Raw genomic sequence first — 16,339 nt, forward strand, 5'->3', positions numbered from 1 at the left:
AAATTAAAAGGTTCAGTAGGGTACAAGAGAAGCTGTGGGAAAGAAAGAGAACGGTGAGTGCTGAAAAGAGTGTCATCCTCTTCTGAGGTATGGGTAAGTAGTGAAAAGTCAGAACAAGGAGCAGCTTGTAAAGTTTTTTTTTTTTTTTTTTTTGAAGCAGTAGTACCTTATTTTCCATTGGAATCTTACCCAGGATTTCACAAAAGCTTCCTCTTTAAAAAGATAAAAGAGGAAGCTTTTGTGATTTTACAGAACTCAACTTGGAAACTCACTCCTATAACTGCTATGCAAACAAGTCTAGTGGCAAGGCCGAGTGTAAGCACAGCACAAAGGCCAGAGGGAATTTCTAGCCAAGTCTGTAAGGAAAACTGAGTTGTTAGAGATAGTTTTCAACTGAAGTTTACGAAGAGAAGGTACTTAATTTGTATCTAGGAATGCCTTGCTTTGAAATTGTATTTCTCATTATTTGCTAATTCCATAGATCTAATTTCTAAATTACATGGCAGTAATCATTGCTTAAGCAATTTCAGTGCGTTTTGTTATTTTATTTTAGAGGAAAAATAATGGATATTTTGTTAAATTATTTATTTTATTTCAAAAAAATAGATCCTGAAACTGCCGACTTGATGTAACTACTGAAACTGAGTTTTTGAATAGAAAAGGGATAGTATATAAATCTCAACCTCACCTTTGAGATAGATGGTTTCATAGTATTTTTGCTAAATAGCAAAGTTGCTAAAATAGAAGAAATTAAGGAAATAGTGTAGCGTGCTGTTTATTTTGTTTAACTTCTATTTGGATTGACAACAATGATTTTATTTTGTTGTTGTTGTTGTTGTTGTTTTTGGTTTTATTTTGCTTTCTGTTTTGGCCAATGCATGGCATGTGGGATCTTAGTTCCCTGACCAGGGTTTGAACCTGTGCCCCCTGCAGTGGAAGCATGGAGTCCTAAAGACTAGACTGCCAGGGAAGTCCCTGGATTAACAACAATGGTTTTAAATAATTTTAATTGTCAGCTAACATTACCAAATGGAACCCCCAAGATACAGCATTATCAACAAAACCTGTCCTTTCCAACCCCAAGTGAATGAGTGCTACTCTGGTGTCAGGCTAAGTTGCAAACCTGAAGTAAATATAAGCCTGTAGTTCAAAAGCAAAGTGGGAGTAGAAGCAGTCAGACGGGAAATATTTTGTTTTCTTGCCACCAAATCTACCACTCCCTTGTACATGTATATTTTGCCTCCTACTTCGCACTAAAAAGTTAGAAGTGACTGTGCAATGAATTAGGACTGTAAGTTGAGTTCTGGCCATAAGAATGTGACCAATAGGATATGGGCCAAGGCAGTTAAGAGTCTGTGTACACCCTCCCCCGTCTCGCCCCACTCCTCTCTCCAACCTTTACAGCTGGCAGTGATGGACTCGTAGAGGGCATCATTACAAATTGCAAGGAGCACAGATCCTGAGTCACTGCCTGGACAGTAGTCTGATCCACATGTTCCTATGACATGAGTCACAAGCCTTTGTTGATTAAGGCTACTGAGAACTCAGGTTTGTTATCATAGCATAGTCTTTACCATTCTAGCCTGGCCCAACTAACGTAGATGGGCACAGGTTTTGTCAGTTTCTCAATGATTTCATCAAGTTTCAAGAAGTGCTATACTATATACTTCCCTCTGCTGTTCTATATGTGAACTTGTCCCCACTTTCAGCTCTGCAGTTCTTATCTCTATATTGATCATCAGTAGATCATATCCTTAAAAAAGGCAAGGGCGGGGTGGGGGGTTGGGGTGGGATGAATTGGGAGATTGGGATTGCCATATATACATTACTAATAAGAAAAAAATATCAAATTGTACACTTTAAATATATGCAGTTTATTGTATGTCAATTATATCTCAATAAAAGTTCTTTAAAAAAAAAAAGCCAATGGCATAGAAAACAATGTAACATGGTTCTAATCCAGCATTTCTCGAAGCATTTTTCAAGCATTACTTCTAGGAGTTTTTTTTTCTTAAACAGCTTTATCCTTACTGAAATTTTTAAAGTAAATTTATTTATTTATTTATGTATTTATTGGCTGTGTTGGGTCTTTGTTGCTGCACACGGGCTTTCTCTAGTTGCGGCGAGTAGGGGCTACTCTTCATTGTGGTGTGTGGCTCCTCATTGCCATGGCTTCTCTTGTTGCGGAGCATGGGCTCTAGGTGCGTGGGCTTCAGTAGTTGTGGCACACGGGCTCAATAGTTGTGGCTCATGGGCTCTAGAGCTCAGGCTGAATTGTGGCGCACGGGCTTAGTTGTTCGGCGGCATGTGGTATCTTCCTGGGGCAGGGATCGAACCCGTGTCCCCTGCATTGGCAGCCGGATTCTTAACCACTGTGCCTCTTAGGAAGTCCCCAGAAGTTTTAGTATAACCAGAGTGCAGATAATTTTTGACTCACCCTCGCATGATAATATATGTCAAGTATCTCCAAGAGATATCTATAGAATGCAACATTTTCCAAAATTCTATAAGCTTGGGAATTCTGTTCAGGTACACATATTAATATCTTCCTAGAGACCCAACATAGCCAATAAAAAAAATAATAATAAATACATAAATAAATTTATTTTAAAAAAAAACTTCTGTAAATTCTACAGCCAAAGTGCGGATAACTTTTGACACCCTCATACTAAAGGCTTTGAGTAGACCTACAATAGAAAAGAAGCCAAAGTTACTTTTTTCCAAGTGTTTCCCACATTTATTTGACCATGACTTTTTTTCCTACAAATAACGTCTCAGAAGTAGTTCCATTTGTGAAAAAGTAGTTATGGGGATAGCTTGAGAAAAAAGTCCTATAATTTCATTTACAAAAATGCATTTTCTCCAAAAGAATATTGAATGAGTCAGCGTTCTACCAAAGAAACAGAACTAGTAGTTAAGTAGGTGTATTCATTTCCTAAGGTTGTTATAAAAAATTACCACAAAATGGATGGCTTAAAAAAGCAGAAGTTTATTATTTCACACTTCTGGAGGCTGGGATTTCAAAATCAAGGTGTCAGCAGGGTCATGTTCCCTCTGAAGGCTCTAGAGGAGAATCCTTCCATGGCTCTTTCAGCTTTTAGTGGTTGCTGACAATTTTTGGTGTTCCCTGACTTTCTTCCCTGTGTCTCTTCTGTGTCTTCAAAGCTCCCTCTCCTAATAGGGGCACTGGCCATGGGATTTAGGACACATCCGAATCCAATATGACCTCATCTTAATTTGAATACATAAGCATAGAGTATATTTCCAAATAATTTCACATTCACAGATTCTAGGATTGGAGGTTAGGGCCTCAACATATCTTTTGGGGGAGACAATTCAACCCACAACAGTATGTATATATGTATATAAACACACACACACACACACACACACACACACACACCCCTCAAGGACTGGCTTATGTGCAAGTGTGACATCTGGTTATGCAAGTCAGAAATATATAGGACTGGCCAATGGGCTGGAAACTCTTGAACGGGAGCCGAGACATTGTCCACAGGCAAAATTTCTTCTTCCTCGGGGCAACCTCAGTTTCGCTCTTACGGATTTCAATTGACTAGATGAAGCCCACACAACCAAGGGTACGCTCCTTCACTTAAAATAAATTGATTGTAGATGTTAAGCATATCTATAAAATGCCCTCATAGTAACATGTAGATTAGGGTTTGATTGAATAACTGTGTATTTTGGCTAGCCAAGTTGACACAGAAAACCATCACACACATAAAATTAAATTATCAGGTCAAGAACTTTCTGATGTTCTAGCATATTCTAAAGTGCTCAGCACACAAAGCTTTTTTTGTTGTTGTTTATCTTGACAAAATTTTCTTGGGTTGCCTTTCTCAGACATAGGTCTGGTAAGGTAGCCATTATTGGTCCTGTCTCTGAATATGAAAAGGAGCATTGATGAGATGCAATTTAATTTTCTTCAGATATTTAAAAAATATCTATTTGGCTGTTTTGAAATATTTACTTTAAAAAGATCTTAGGTAGCACCTAAGCTAATAGTCTTACTTTATCAATGGGTAAACTGGGCCCAGAGTCGGTAAGCACCTTGCTCAAATTTACCTGGCAGGTTCAGACCCAACCTGAGATGAGAACCCAGTTCAGTTTTCTATGCACAGTACCTCTCAGACAACTGTCAAAGGGGCTAAATTGAGAAAACAGATAAACTCTCTGGCTTGGTCCTTCTAGTCATTATACTGTGGGAGCACATGTGCACTGAGGAATCTTCCCATGCCCCTCTACTAGGGCACACAGCTCCCAGCCAGAAGTGTCTGTGTGTTTGGAAAGGGAGGGTGCTGGGCGTGAGGGTAACTCTCCCAGCAGAATGTTTTTCCTGCACCGGACCTTTCAAGACCCTCCTGAAATATGGGTCACGTCCTTCATCTGCATCACATTTGGAACTCAATTTTAATCACTCTGAGTATACAAGGTTGGCCTGCCTCTGTATTTCGATGACACTGTATGTTTTGATATCCTAGGTGACATGTCCCCATAAATACATTAAGACAGGAACAGCAAAGGTCATAACTTGCCTTATTACTGAAGATAAAATTTAATGAGCTAGATCACAGGCTGCTTTAAGAACGGCTGTGCCAGGTTAATGGGGCTCTGCCACTGAAGCCAATTACACTGGGTACAATTACATCCTATTCTAATAGCTGTAAGTCAGGGTTACACAAAGATTCTGTCTCTGGATAATTACTAGCTAGGAAGCAGGTGAGGGGAAACTAAGCAAATTGTCACTGATCATACAAGAGACACACAGAGAGCACAGAGCTTGTAGCTATTCCGGGTGCGTGTGTGTCATCTGTTGCTAAGAGGAGCTGGTTTCACAGTCAGAAAGCCCTCTTCTTCTAGCACTGACCAAAAGGATATGTGATTTCAAAGACGCTTTTAGAAAAGTAGCTGAAAAGTGAATAGTAGGAGAGGGGGAGGAAGAACTCAGAAAGCCCTTCTCTATTGAGACTGTTTCCCTGAGGATTTTGCAAGATTTAGTGGGCTGACATTATTGATTTTTTTTTCCAACTGAAATACAGGAGACTATTACCCAAACTCAAACTAATATAGTAAAATTTGAACAAACAAACCTCCAAGATTGACTTAATAAAAGACCTCCTTTAGATTCTCTTTTATCCTCACCCTTGTGGCTATTTACAGGTCCTTTACCACACATGGTTAAAAGCGGGCCATTGAAGAGCCTTCCGACAACTGAAGATCCATCAGAAAGACAGATGAAAACACATTGAAATTTCAAAGTAACAAAATTTCCCTATGATCTCATGGATCAATTTGCACACTATTGATTTTTGAAAAGCCTTTAAGGAAGCAACATGTTTCCTCCAAGTGAAACACGTGTGTTCGTGTTCTCAGTGAATAAATATTTAAAAATCCAGGGGAGAAGGGGTAATGTTTTCTTAAGGAAAGCATCAACGTCATTCATTGGAACCGTGGGAAAGTCATTGCAGACAAGGGCGGCTGTATTTCTGAGTGTGGCCTTTTGAGTAGTATGATGTTTATAAGGGAATGAGTATTAAATAAATGACACAAGCAATGTCAATTTATTAGAATGTTCTTTGTTTCCAAGAGGTTAAAGTTTTAAAAAAGTAATTCCTAATATTGGCTGTTCAGACCACAATTGGAAAGACTTCCAGAATGACTCAAGACTTTTTAAAGATCCTTTCAAAGTAATGAAGTAATTCATGGTAGAGCAAAATAAAGAGGAAGAGGGGGTAGTTGGTATAGTGTGAGGTCAGATCATGTCCTTTGGCTACTGCTTGTCCAGAGATTGAATTTTGGTGATATTGTTCTTTTTATCATTAGAAGAAGAGAAGGAAGAGGCTTTTCAGTAATTACCTATTCATTCTGTCCCTTTTCTCTCTCTAAACAAAATTAATTTCTCCAAATTTTTCTATATACTCCAAAATACCATTCGTTTTTACTCCTTATTTAAGATTGCTGTCCTTTTCTTGGTGATCTTCCTTAGAGATTGTCCTTTAAGAATTGTGTAAGTATGTTTAATCATTTAAAAGAGACTTTAGTCACTCTTACCAAGGCCCCCAAGAACCCTAAATAAGTCAAAGGACAGAATGCTCCCCAGTTTATTTTTCTAATTCTTTCTGTATTCAGTTGCAAATAATGTCATCTCAAAAAGGAAGACTGCCCCACTGAAAGTGTATTATAGTTGAGAGCTACTGAAGAAATGAGTCAGCCATCCTCCCAATAGAATAGATTCAATGTCAATCTCTCTTGGATAACTGCAGTGATCCAAATGTGCCAATAGGTAGCTTTCTTTAGTACTTATATTGAGTGTGGCTATTCAGAGAACATAGTGCTCAGCTCTGCCATTCACATAAGTACTGATACTGGACAGTATGAGAGAAAACAGAACATATACTTTGACATAAGAATTAATATAAGAAAAATGAAAAAGTGCATCTGTTTAGGAGCAATATATCCAACACGATATGCTGCTTAAACCTACCCAGAACTAATACAATCCAAGAATGATAAACAGCCAGGTTTCAGACATATTTTTTTAAAAACTAAGATATACTGGAGGTCTGCTCTAATACCAATGGGTCCACATTAGAAGTAAAACAAAACAAGGTCACAAATGAGTTTTTCTGTCACTGGTACCATTAAACTTTCTTGAAATGGGATTCAAGAATGACCTAGGTCAATTCATATTCTATAGTACAACCTTGTTACTCAAAGAGTGGTCCATATATCAGAAGTACCAGTGTTACTTGGGAGCTTGTTAGAAATGCAAAAATCTCAGGCCCTACCCCTAACCTACTGAATCAGAATCTGTATCTTATCAAGATCCCCATGTGATCTGCAAGCACATTAAAGGTTGAGAAGTATTGCCTAAAACACAGTAGACCATGAGGTTCCAGTGTCTACTTTCATTACGGCTTTTGCAAGAGAACATTCAAAACATTCCAAACCCAGCTAGAGATTCAGTTTCATGAATCTCCCAACAGGTCCATATTCAGATTTGTCTCTAGATTATGAGAAATGAAAGAAATTATTGGTAAATGATTATACTAAGGACAGCATGGCCTTAGTGGAACAAACATTAAGCTTATAGTTGAAAGAGTTATGCTCAACTCCTGACTCACTACTAGCTGTGGGAACTTGAACAAGATACTTTATCTCTCTAGTTGTCATTTCTTTCACTTAATGAAATTGGGATAATACGACCTGCATTAGAGTGCTGTTAAGAGAATGGACTGAGTGACATAAGTAGAGTGCTTGAATAAATCGAAGATTTATCTGTTACCTGAAGACCATCTCTAGATTTTCCCCCAGAACCTCAATATCAATTTCTCTTCTCCGGTTAACTCTTGTGGTTTGTTGCCTCAAAGGGATTATGCAAGTTCACATCAACTACAGTTTTACATTTCCTCAAGGCAGTAGCCTCTGAAGTCTCATCACAAAGTCCTCACTACTCTCTCTGACCAGATTTAGTCCAAATAATGGCATGTGAATAAAGTGCAAATGAGAGAGTATTTCAAACTAGTTTTCTTCCAACGCGATAATTTAGGTGAAACAATCTTGTCTAAGCCTGACTGCAATTAGAGGATTCCCGGAGAACCCCAGAGACATTTTATGACCATCTGTCAAACTGTGGCTTGGAGAATGCTGAGTCCTATCTACCACATAAAATAATTGATCCAGAGGGCTTTTCTCATTTAGATAGCTTGACTGTTTGTCCTTGTTTGCCCAGCACAATCCTACTTTACTCTTGTTTATCCAGGTGTGATTATTAATAGCCCCAATTTCACTTTAAAAAGTATCCTAGCTTGTATGATAAATTATACAGTCATCTATAAGTAGATGGCTTTGGCTATCTAAGGTTAAACAGGTAAGTGCAGAAGAAATGTTGCAATTGTTCCCTTGCTATACCCAAGAAGCTCTTTAAAAAGCTGCTTCTGACATAGACCCCTATGAATTTCATGAGGCCTCCCAATCTATGCTGGACCTGATATTTTCCATTGGCATTCAATACCCTTTTACATCCCCCCCTCTATATCTTCTCCTCTGTTGCAGAGGATGAAAACTTGGGATACATGCACCAGATGGCCTTGCCAGCCAAGGTCCATAGAGTCTTAGACTCCATGGTAAGATGCATTAGTGTGAGGTTTGGAAACAGATGAGAAGCACAATCCATTTTGCTTCTTCTGTAAGTGGCAAGTGGACTCACAGGATCCCCCAATGCATGTTTTTCTGCTGTTGTTGCAGCCTCTGCATTCCCCAGCCACTTAGTCTGCTTTGAGGCTGAGGAAGATCTATAAAGTGGGTAGTGATTTCCTTCACATCCCTGACCCTGGGTGGCAACATCTCTGAAAGTCTCTGCATGTGTAAAAATAGTGGCTTCAGCCCAACTTTCACCCCTTTATCCCTTCCAGCGCTGTGTTACTGTTGTTTGTTTGCTTGCTTGTGGATGTTTTAATGATTCTATTGAGCTATGATTGATATAAATAACCCTCTCACTCCTCTTTGTTCCCCACCCCCCAGGCAAGCTAATGATCTGCTTTTTGTCACTATAGATTAGTTTACATCTTAGAGTTTTATATAAATGGAATCTTACAGTATGTACTCTTTTTTATCTGGCTTCTTTCACTCACCATAATGTTTTTTGAAATTCATCAATGTTGTGGCAGGTACCAGATTTCATTACTTTGTATTACCAAGTAACATTCCATTATATGGATATACCTTATTCACTGACACACCCACTGATGGATATTTGAACTGTTTCCAGTTTTTTGTTTATTACAAATAAAGTTACTAGGAATATTCCTACAAGTCTTTGTATAGATGTTTCCATTGTCCTTGAATAAATACCTAAGAGTACAATGGCTGGACTATGAAGGTTTATTCAACATTTAAATAAACTACCAAAAGGTTTTCCAAAGTGATTGTTCCATTTCATATTAATTGTACCATTGTATATGGTTTCCAGTTGTTCTGCATCTTTGCCAACACTTGTAATTGTCTTTTTAATTTTATCCATTCTGATAGGGGAGAAGTAGGGTGATACACATCTCCACTAAGAGTTAAATATGGCCACATTGGCTTAGAGGGTAAAATATATAATATACTAGGTAATGGTGAAGGGTGAGAGAATGAACCATGGGATATGGGTGGCCATGGGGTATGACTTGGAGAAAATATCCTCTCCTTGCCATCTGAGCCTCCAGAATTGAACATGGAGTGATGAGGAACATTAGCAGGGCAGTTTGGGAATGCTCTTTAGAGGTTGCTAAAGAAAAGCCCTTTTTGTCCAACCAGAAAACCTTTGCCTCCCCAGAATCAGCCCCACAGAGGTGTCAGGAGTGGTACTTTGATGTGAAAGCCCTATCATGGCCTCCCCCGCATCCACTAGCATGTTGATGGCCAAAGTGGTGCATTGTGATATTTAAGCACCCCCAAGCCACCACTGGCTGGGGTAGTGCTTAGCTGACCAATCAGAGTAAAGGTCATGGCTCTTCATTGTCCCAGGAGGGTATATATAGGGAAGTCAGAGGCAGAGATTCTCAGTTAGGCCAGTTCTTGGCATCATCATGACTAAGGTAACCAGGAAACTACGGGAGCCAAGAAGAGATGTGGTACAGTACACTCCAAGGACCAAAGGAAGGAAGAAGAAGACCTTCTATCAACTAAGGTCCAGAGATGGTGTCCAGGTAAGATGGTTCCAACCAAGCTCCTCCTCTTCTCCACTGACTTTGCTGCCCAAGACCTCTACCCTGCCCTTGCCTGGCACAAAATCCCTCATCAGCCCACATCCTTTTTTCATGAAGCCCCCCTTCCCATTCAGTCCTTATCCTCTTTCCCCAAACTAATACCCTTTTGGGCTCCCTTGTCTTTCCAGATACAAAAGACAACCATGAAGGCCAAAAGAGCTCTTCAAGGGAATTCGAGAAAAAAATTTCAAACATCTGCCACTCAGTCAAAAGAGGTGAAAAAAGCAAGAAAATCAAATTGTTTTGTCTGCTACTGCGTACTTAATAAGAAATTCAATGAAAGGAAGAAAGGGAATCAAAATAAGAGGCAGAATCAAAATAAGCGGCAGAATCAAGAGAGATAAACTCACCCAGCCTTAGAACAAGAGACCCTGGAGAATCCCACCACTTCACGTGACGTGTGCAGCAAGTAACTGAATAGAAAAGGCCAGATAGGTTAGAATTGTATCTCCAAGGGTCTAGTTGCTGAGAAATGGCCAACCAGAAAGAAACTGAATCTCATACCAACATAATAAACCAATGGCTGTGATTAAAATAAAGATCAGGTGGTGAAAAGGTGATATTTGTGTGTGAATTTTCTGATGGGGAGGGAGGGAGGGAAGAGAAGAGGCAGGTTCATGAAAAGGAAGGGATATGGAGTCCTGCGTGGTTGGGGACCAGACCCTCAGGTCCACAGTTAGCCAGACAGTAGGGGTCAGGACTGGGTCAGGACTCTACACTGAAGATCAATTTCCCTCCTTAACACTTTATCTCAAGGGCAAGGAGTGAAAGGGTGTGGTGTTACTGCATTTGTTTGGGGTGAGGAATGACATGAGAGTCTAGATTGCCAGAACCCAGGTGGGAGGAGGGCTTGACATGTGGATGGTGACTATGATACTCCCCCTGAAAAGGCAGACAGAGAAATCACCTCCCGGCTGCCTACCTCATAATGGGGTTTGTTGCACCGCTGGTGTATGCTGTCAGCTAAAGGGGCTCAAGAGGCCCAAAATGCTCACCCTACTAAAAGCCACCAAGGGCTAAAATAATGTTTGGAGGGAACAAACCCTCCAAGTTTGTGGCCTCCTGCTTAGGCCACTTTTTGCTAAGACACTGGGGATGGAGCAGTGGCCTCCCAAGGGCGGGGCAGTGGGAGAGGTTCACTGCTGGTGCAGGTGAGAAAGAGGACCACTGCCCATAGAGAATTTTTTTTTTGGCCACAGCTTGTGGGATCTTAGTTCCCTGACCAAGGACTGAACCCATGTCCCTGGTAGTGAAAGCGCTGAGTCCTAACCACTGGACCGCCAGGAAATGCCCTACAGAGAATTTTAATACAAGTATAAAACCAAATAAAGGTTGGTCTTTTAATTATCACTATACCCTAGCATTTCTAAATAACTACAGTGGTAAAACACTCTTCCTCAATAAAGTCTTCTGTTAGTCCAAGTTCTAAAAGTTTCTTGTGGTTTAAGTTTTAAAAGTATAAGGTTCATTCTACAACTAAACAAAAAACTGAATTCAATTCAAAAATGGACAAAGGACTTTATATATTTCCCTATAGAAGATATACAGATGGCCAATAGGTACATGAAAATATGCTAAACAACATTAGTCATTAGAGAAATGTAAGTCAAAATCATGAGATACTACTTTACACACATTAGGATGGCTACTGTGAAAACATAAAAATAAGTTGGTGAAGACGTGGAGAAATTGGAGCCTTCATACATTGCTGATAGAAAGGTAAAACCATGTGTAGCTAGCTGCTGTTGAGAACAGTTTGGTGGTGCCTCAAAAAGTTAAACATAGATATACCATATGATCCAGCAATTCCACTCCTAATGAGATACTCAAAAAAAAAAAAAAAAGAAAAGAAAGCAGGTGCTCAAACAGATACTTGTACAGTAGTGTTCATAGTAGCATTATTCACAATAGCTAAAATGTGAAACAACATGGGTCCATCAACAGATGAATGAATATACAAAATGTGGTGTATGTGTACAATGGGATATTATTCAGCCATAAAAAGGAATGAAATTCTGACACAGGCGACAACATGGATGAACCTTGAAAACATTATGCCAAGTGAAATAGACACAAAAAGGCTAATAATGTATGATTCCCCTTGCGTGAGGTGCCTAGAACAGGCAAATTCATAGATATAGAAAGTAGAATAGAGGTTACTAGGGGTTTGGGAGAGGGAGGAGTGGGGAGTTATTGTTTAATGTGGACAGACCTTCTGTTTAGAATGGTGAGAAGTTCTGGAAGTGGACAATGGCAATAGTTGCATTGTGAATGAAGTTAATGCCACTGAATTGTACACTTAAAAATGATTAAAAGGGCGAATTTTTATTTTATGTACATTTTATCATTTACAAATGCAAAAAGTTTGTGCAATATTCAAAATAGCACATTTTTAGTGCTTATCCTTTAAAAATCATTCTCTTCTATGAGGGAGTTAATTTGGAGAAGACCCTGTTATACAGTTGTCCCCACAGGCTGCCATGGTTACCACTGCTGCTTTCCATAGAATGTTCTTAATGGTTTGGAAGGCTTTGAGACCACTTCCTGCACATCCTGAAATCCCTGAAGTAATGTACTGATACATACACCCCACGTTCAAACGGTAGATTCTAAATACATGGTGACATCACAAAGATTGTCAAGGTAAAGGCACACTGTGTTAACTTGTTATTAAAGCTGCTAGGTAAGAGTTTGATACTCTTGGGTGTTGCTTTTAAGCTTTGTTAGGTGGGACCAGAGCAGTACTTGGTCCAGAGTTAGTACTTCCCCACTCCTGACGCAAAACCCTCTGCATGTGCTACCTTATGTACTATACAATACTTTCTACACTCTTCCTAGTCCTGTTTGAGCTCTAAGGACTGTTCCTCCCAATCCTCTTGGGTAGTTCTTTCCTGGGCCTAAGGTAGTTTCCTTACATGCAATTGCTAATCAGTACTCTGCTGACTACTTACAGGGGAGCATCTCTAGATCCTTGAATCAATCTCTTTTTCTCTCTCTCTGTATGTCTGCCTCTCTCTCTCTCTGTATCTGTCTCTTTGTCTGTCTCTGTCTCTATCTCTGTCTCTTTGTCTCTCTGTCTCTGTCTGTCTCTCTCTCTGTCGGTCTCTCCGTTTCTCTCTGTCTCTCTCTTTGTCTGTCACCCTCTGTCTCTCTGTTTCTCTGTGTCTTCCCATCTCATTTCTCTCTGGTGCTCTGCCCGCTGAACGCCAGCCACCTTGGTCTGCCTGGACACCCAGCTCTCTCTCTTCACTTCAGGGTGACCACCAGGATCTTCTTGGGTTTCTTGTTCCTATACCATAGCTTGGAAACTCAATCTAAGTAGTAAGCTGTTTCCTCCTAAGTCTCATCTTATTTTATCCTGTCTCACGGATATCCCTGTCCTTCATGAGCCAAGGTCTAAAGTCTTCAAAACCAATGTTCAATATATTTTGTCTGTTTTTTTTTAAATTGTCGTAGGCAGGAGGGTAAAAGAAATTCTAATTCATCCTTCTCAGAAGTGCAAGTCTTATCCCTCACAGTGATTTTGAACAGAACTAATTTACTGCAATAAATCTCTTTATGTCTGAAAAACTTAGAATTGTTCCTGATTTACTAATAGAATGCTGATTATAAATATGCCTAGAGTTTGAATAAATGAGGTAATAACAAATGGAAACTAACATTTATTTAGTACTTACTGTTTGCTGGGCAAATTGCACACTTAAGAAAATCACTCAGTGAATATCATTTGACTCTGAATGTTACTGATTTTACTTAATATTTTAGTGCGTGTATATATAATTAAATTGCACTTATTTACAACTATACCATACGGGTATTTAAGGAGGGGATGCAGGGAGTAGCGGTGTTAGTGCTGAAACAGGAGCCAGATTCTACATGCCAGCAAACTGAAGCAATAGACCTTGGAGAGTAAGTGGCTGAATAATTATTACTATTTTAGTGACTATTTACATAGATTGAGGCCCTACATTACTTGGCTTGCCTTATTTTTAGAACATGCTTAAAAGCAGGGTATTCAATAACTACAGAATCTGATCATAAAAGTGGAGTTTTATTTTTAAATCTGAATTGTAAATTATAATAGGAGATTTGTAAAATATTTGAAAATATAGAAAAGTTTAAAGAGGAAAATTAAAATAACCAATCATCCCATTGACTACTGATAAGCATTCTCTTAGTCAACTTTATACAAGTATGTGACCAGTATTTACCTAATGCATGTGTGAGTCTTTAAATGTGTGTATTTAAGTTATTCATAAAGTTATGTTGATACTGTACTTACAGTGTGCTTTTATGAACCATAGGGTTTTATGTTTTATACTTTTTATACCATTTTATAAAAATGGTTTTTGAGAAAATATAGCCTTGTTATTCATGTACTTGCTTCGATTTTCAAATACAACAGAAATGCTCTTTTACTAGTCCATACCATAATAATTTTGGTCCATCCTAAGATGATACCTCTGTGTTTGTTTAGAATTTGCTTAAAAAAATCACTTAAAAAAAATGATGGTACCACCAGTGGTATGCTGGAGTCCGGAGCATTTCTTCCTAATACTGCATTTAGTGATGTCATGTTTGTTGCTTGAATTCAGTCGTAGCAGTATTTACAACACAGAAAAAGGAAAATGGTAAAAATTAGGGCTTTTTTTTTCTGGAGGACCAGTTATTAGAATTTACTAATCTACCTTTGGGTATAGCCATGCCATAGATTGCCAGGCTATTAAATGAAGATGTAAATAGATAAGGAAAAAGCCAAATTATAGAAAATATGCATATTACATTCCTACTTCTGTTAATATGAAATCTGTATGCATATGCAAACAAAGATGTCTTTAATGACTAGGGTTACCGCTGAGAAATACGGCTGGGGAGTGACCTGATTTTTAAAAAAATTTTGTACACATTTGTATTCCTTTAGACCTTTGTAATGAAATACTTTACTTTTGTGATTAACATATATATTAAAATTAATGCATATTTCTTCAGGGAAATAAATTTATTGTGCTGACACTATCTTGAAGGTAATAAGGTAATAACAACCACCATGTAAACCACTTACTTACTGTTTATGATGTGTATGTGCTAGATGGTTTTTGTATACGTTTACTCATCTAATCCCTCCAAATTCCATATGACTTGGATTGCATTGCCCTCATTTTACAGAAGCATCAGTTGAGGTATACAGAAGTTATGCTATCCTACCCATAATCAAACAGCCAATATTTATGCGAATGTTTGGCTTTAGAGTCAGTGTTTTTCCCTTTCTGCTGAATGGAGGGCTCCACTCAGTTGTTTTGGAACTACTAATTTACAAGTTCCATCTCAGGATGAATGAGAAGATCTTAAACATGTTAGGATAATGAGGACTGTTGGTGTATGCTGTATAGCTAGCCTGAGGAGGGGTGGGGATCGAGATGATGCTTGCATTTGAAAGGCAAAGTGAAAGGGCTGAGACAGAGGGGAGAAATGGAAAATAGAGATCATGTCCACAATTCCTCATTAGAATAAAGAATAAAGGTGGAAAAGGACTGGACGCAAAATTACATGATAACCAAAAATAAAAATGATTTGGCAACTGGGTGAAATTAGGACAGTAGGGGATTGCATCGGTGATAACAGAGATTACTATGGTGAGCCAAACTCAAAATCCTGAGCCAGGAGGTGAAGAGCATTCATGTAAAAACTGATTAGTAATGAGATGGATTCATCACAGAATGTGTTTCTCATTTTATAGGCTATTGGATGTGGGAAATAAGGCAAAAGTTTGTTCTTGTATACTTACACCAAATCAGATTATGTTGATTTGTCAAATTTCAAGAATCAAGTTCTAGCTTTGGGCAAATGGCTTCATCTGCTGTGCTTCAGCTTTCTCATGTGTAAATCAGAGCATCTAAAATACTTTAATAAATTGATGTGAAAATGAAATAACGATGCACTTATTATTAGACTGGCAAAAATTAGAAAGCTGTGTAATGCCAAGTTCCGGTTAAGATGTTGGGACATTGCACTGTTGATGGCAATATGGACTGGTACAGCCATTCTGGAGAGTAATCTGGCACTAATTAGTCCATTAAATATATGTGTACTCTACAACCCAACAATTCTGTAGGTGGGGACTTATCCCAAAGAGATTCTCACATAGGTCCAGAAATTCTCACATACTGTACATATTACATGTGAAAAATATTTCAGTGTGGCAAGAACCATAAATATTGCTGAGGTTTGTAGTTGAAGTCATTCCCTGGTGACATCAGAAATCTCCTTCTAGTTTCACATTCTAATTGCATAACATAGCAAGATACTTCCTGCTCTTATTAAGTCCCCAAAAGAAGATATTTATTCGCATTTGGAACCAGACATTTTATATATTGTTTTAGGATGTGGAATATTTAATTTGGTGTTAACTTTCATTTTGAAATATTTTTAAAAGATTCAAGGACTAGTCAATCAAATATGGAGATACATAAGGCAGAGTCTCTGAGCTCAATAATCCTACGTGAACTCAGAAAACATTTTAGAAAAGGACCGAAACAGAGCTTTTCACCCATCAGCATCAAAAGAGA

The 16,339-nt window shown here is 38.6% G+C and overlaps 1 protein-coding gene across 1 annotated transcript; it reads left to right on the plus strand.

The window, feature by feature from the left end:
* Window positions 1-9,593: 9,593 nt before the first annotated feature.
* LOC130841364 (spermatid nuclear transition protein 4-like) lies at window positions 9,594-10,117 on the plus strand. The gene is made up of 2 exons (XM_057717553.1): window positions 9,594-9,713; window positions 9,902-10,117. The coding sequence occupies exons 1-2, from the start codon at window positions 9,594-9,596 to the stop codon at window positions 10,115-10,117; spliced, it is 336 nt and encodes a 111-aa protein (XP_057573536.1).
* Window positions 10,118-16,339: the final 6,222 nt, after the last annotated feature.

The sequence above is a fragment of the Hippopotamus amphibius genome, chromosome X (genome assembly GCF_030028045.1).
Source record: "Hippopotamus amphibius kiboko isolate mHipAmp2 chromosome X, mHipAmp2.hap2, whole genome shotgun sequence".
Taxonomy (NCBI): Eukaryota; Metazoa; Chordata; class Mammalia; order Artiodactyla; family Hippopotamidae; genus Hippopotamus; species Hippopotamus amphibius.

What these genes read in the sequence shown, in the direction of transcription:
- LOC130841364 (XM_057717553.1), top strand. Translation starts at nt 9,594, where the DNA reads ATGACTAAGGTAACCAGGAAACTACGGGAGCCAAGAAGAGATGTGGTA. An exon ending in GGTCCAGAGATGGTGTCCAG is followed by an intron (nt 9,714 to 9,901) that starts GTAAGATGGTTC and finishes TTGTCTTTCCAG; the next exon opens with ATACAAAAGACAACCATGAA.